Raw genomic sequence first — 1999 nt, forward strand, 5'->3', positions numbered from 1 at the left:
TGGGTCCTCACCGCAGCCCACTGCTTCATCATGGCCAGGTAAGGAGGACCAGGGGATGGGCAGGTGCCCTCTCCACAGCACCACGTGCTACTCCCATCCTGTTTCCTCACAGTATGCCCCCTTGCCTGGGCTCTCCCCAGCCCAGCCGAGGGACTGACTGCTGAGGAGAAGGCTGGGCTCGTGCCACTGCTTCCTCACAGCCTCCAGCTCGACGTTCCTTCAGCCCAGGGCATGCTGGGGCAGTCACACCCTCCGCAGCACTGCTTTCCTCTCTCCCTTGGGAAGCAGAAGGCAGGGAGCTGCTGGGCTGCTGCAGCACATGGCTCCCCTCCCTCTGAGCTCCTTCCAGGCACATCACGATGTGGCGTGTGGTGATTGGGGCCACCCATTTGGCCCACCTGGGCCCTGAGGCCCAAGTGCGCCACATTAAGCGGCTCCTGGCTCATGAACACTATACTCCTGTCTCGGAGGAGAACGACATTGCCTTGCTGGAGCTGGACCAGCCTTTCCAGTGTGATGACTACGTACAGCTTGCCTGCGTGCCTGATCCCTCGCTGAGAGTGTCAGAGCTGACAAACTGCTATGTCAGTGGCTGGGGTTCCACCAGTGCAAGATGTGAGTTCCCAAAAAGTACTTGTGTGAGCTTGGCACACTGGGGAGATGGCTTGGGGGTGAGAGTGAGCTTGGCACACTGGGGAGATGGCTTGGGCTTCCTGACAGCAGAGGGGAAAGCCAGGGCCAGGCTGCGGGGACGTATGCCACTAGAGAGATGGGCCTGACCCACTCCCCAAAGCCAGACAGAGGGAAACACGGGTACAATGACTTTGAGATGTCTCTTCTCCCACCTAACAAGTGACAGGATGAGAGGAAATGGCCTCAAGTTGAGCCAAGGGCAGTTGAGATAGGATATGAGGAAGAATTTCCTGAAAGGGTTCTTAGGCATTGGAAGGAGTTTCCCAGGGCAGTGGTGGAGTCCCCAACCCTGGAGGGATTGATGAGTCATGTAGACATAGTGCTGAGGGACATGGGTTAGTCAGGGACTTATCAGTGTTAGATTAAAGTTTGGACTTGATAATCTTAAAGATTTTTTCCAGTGAAGGTAGTTCTGCGATTCTGTGATTCTGAGATGCAAAACCAAGCCCTAGGTAAAGGGGTTGGCCTAGACAGTGGAGGAGCACTGGCAGAGAGCTGCTGGCTGTTAATTCCTTTCTGTGCTCACAGCTGGACTACCCACGGATGTGCTGCAGGAGGCCAAGGTCCACCTCATTGATGTCAACCTCTGCAACAGCAGCGGGTGGTACAGAGGGGACATCCACCCCCACAACCTGTGTGCTGGCTACCTGTGGGGTGGCATCGACACCTGCCAGGTAGGAGCGCACGACCAGTCGAGACCCAGCAGCACAGGAAGCCCTGTCTCAACCTCCCAGACAAGCTTCTGTAGGCTCCAGCACCTGAGCAGAGCCTCTCTGTGCAGTCAGTAAAGTTCTGGCAGGTGCTGTGAGAGAGAAGTAGCCAGCCACAGTGCTGACAGAGGCCAGCCAATGCCACCTTCATCCTCTCTCCTCCACTGCAGGGTGACAGCGGTGGTCCTCTTGTCTGCCAAGACAACCATGCTGACTACTTCTGGCTTGTTGGCCTGACCAGCTGGGGAAAAGGCTGTGCAAGACCAAAACAGCCTGGAGTCTACACCTCCACTCAGCACTTTTATGACTGGATCTTGGTACAGATGGGACTGCGCCCAGCAGTGATGGCTACCCCAAGGCCACAGACAGTCTTCAGCTCAGCCTCCTTTCATAAGTCTCCTTTCAGCCTCCTCAGAAGCCAAGACCAACACCATCAGGCAGTTTGACTTCCTGTCCATTTCCACACCACAAGATGGTGGAATTATTTAAACTGGGGAAAAAAGGCCTAAGCAACCAGGCTGCAGGATGGGAGGGACTGGGAGTGGGGGCTGGAGAGGGAGGGCGGTTCAACAGAGTTTCTTTGATGAGAGCTTTGC

The 1999-nt window shown here is 56.0% G+C and overlaps 1 protein-coding gene across 1 annotated transcript; it reads left to right on the top strand.

Moving 5' to 3' along the window:
- Positions 1–3: 3 nt before the first annotated feature.
- LOC104527929 (acrosin-like) lies at positions 4–1878 on the top strand (the record flags this gene model as incomplete). Its single annotated transcript, XM_010171777.2, is given in 5 exon segments — positions 4–38; positions 350–615; positions 1222–1367; positions 1574–1789; positions 1792–1878. Coding segments are annotated over 5 exon segments (750 nt in total), but the record flags the coding sequence as incomplete, so codon positions are not given.
- Between the last annotated feature and the right edge of the window lie 121 nt (positions 1879–1999).

Source organism: Antrostomus carolinensis, unplaced genomic scaffold, assembly GCF_000700745.2.
Source record: "Antrostomus carolinensis isolate BGI_N321 unplaced genomic scaffold, ASM70074v2 scaffold24797, whole genome shotgun sequence".
Lineage (NCBI taxonomy): Eukaryota > Metazoa > Chordata > Aves > Caprimulgiformes > Caprimulgidae > Antrostomus > Antrostomus carolinensis.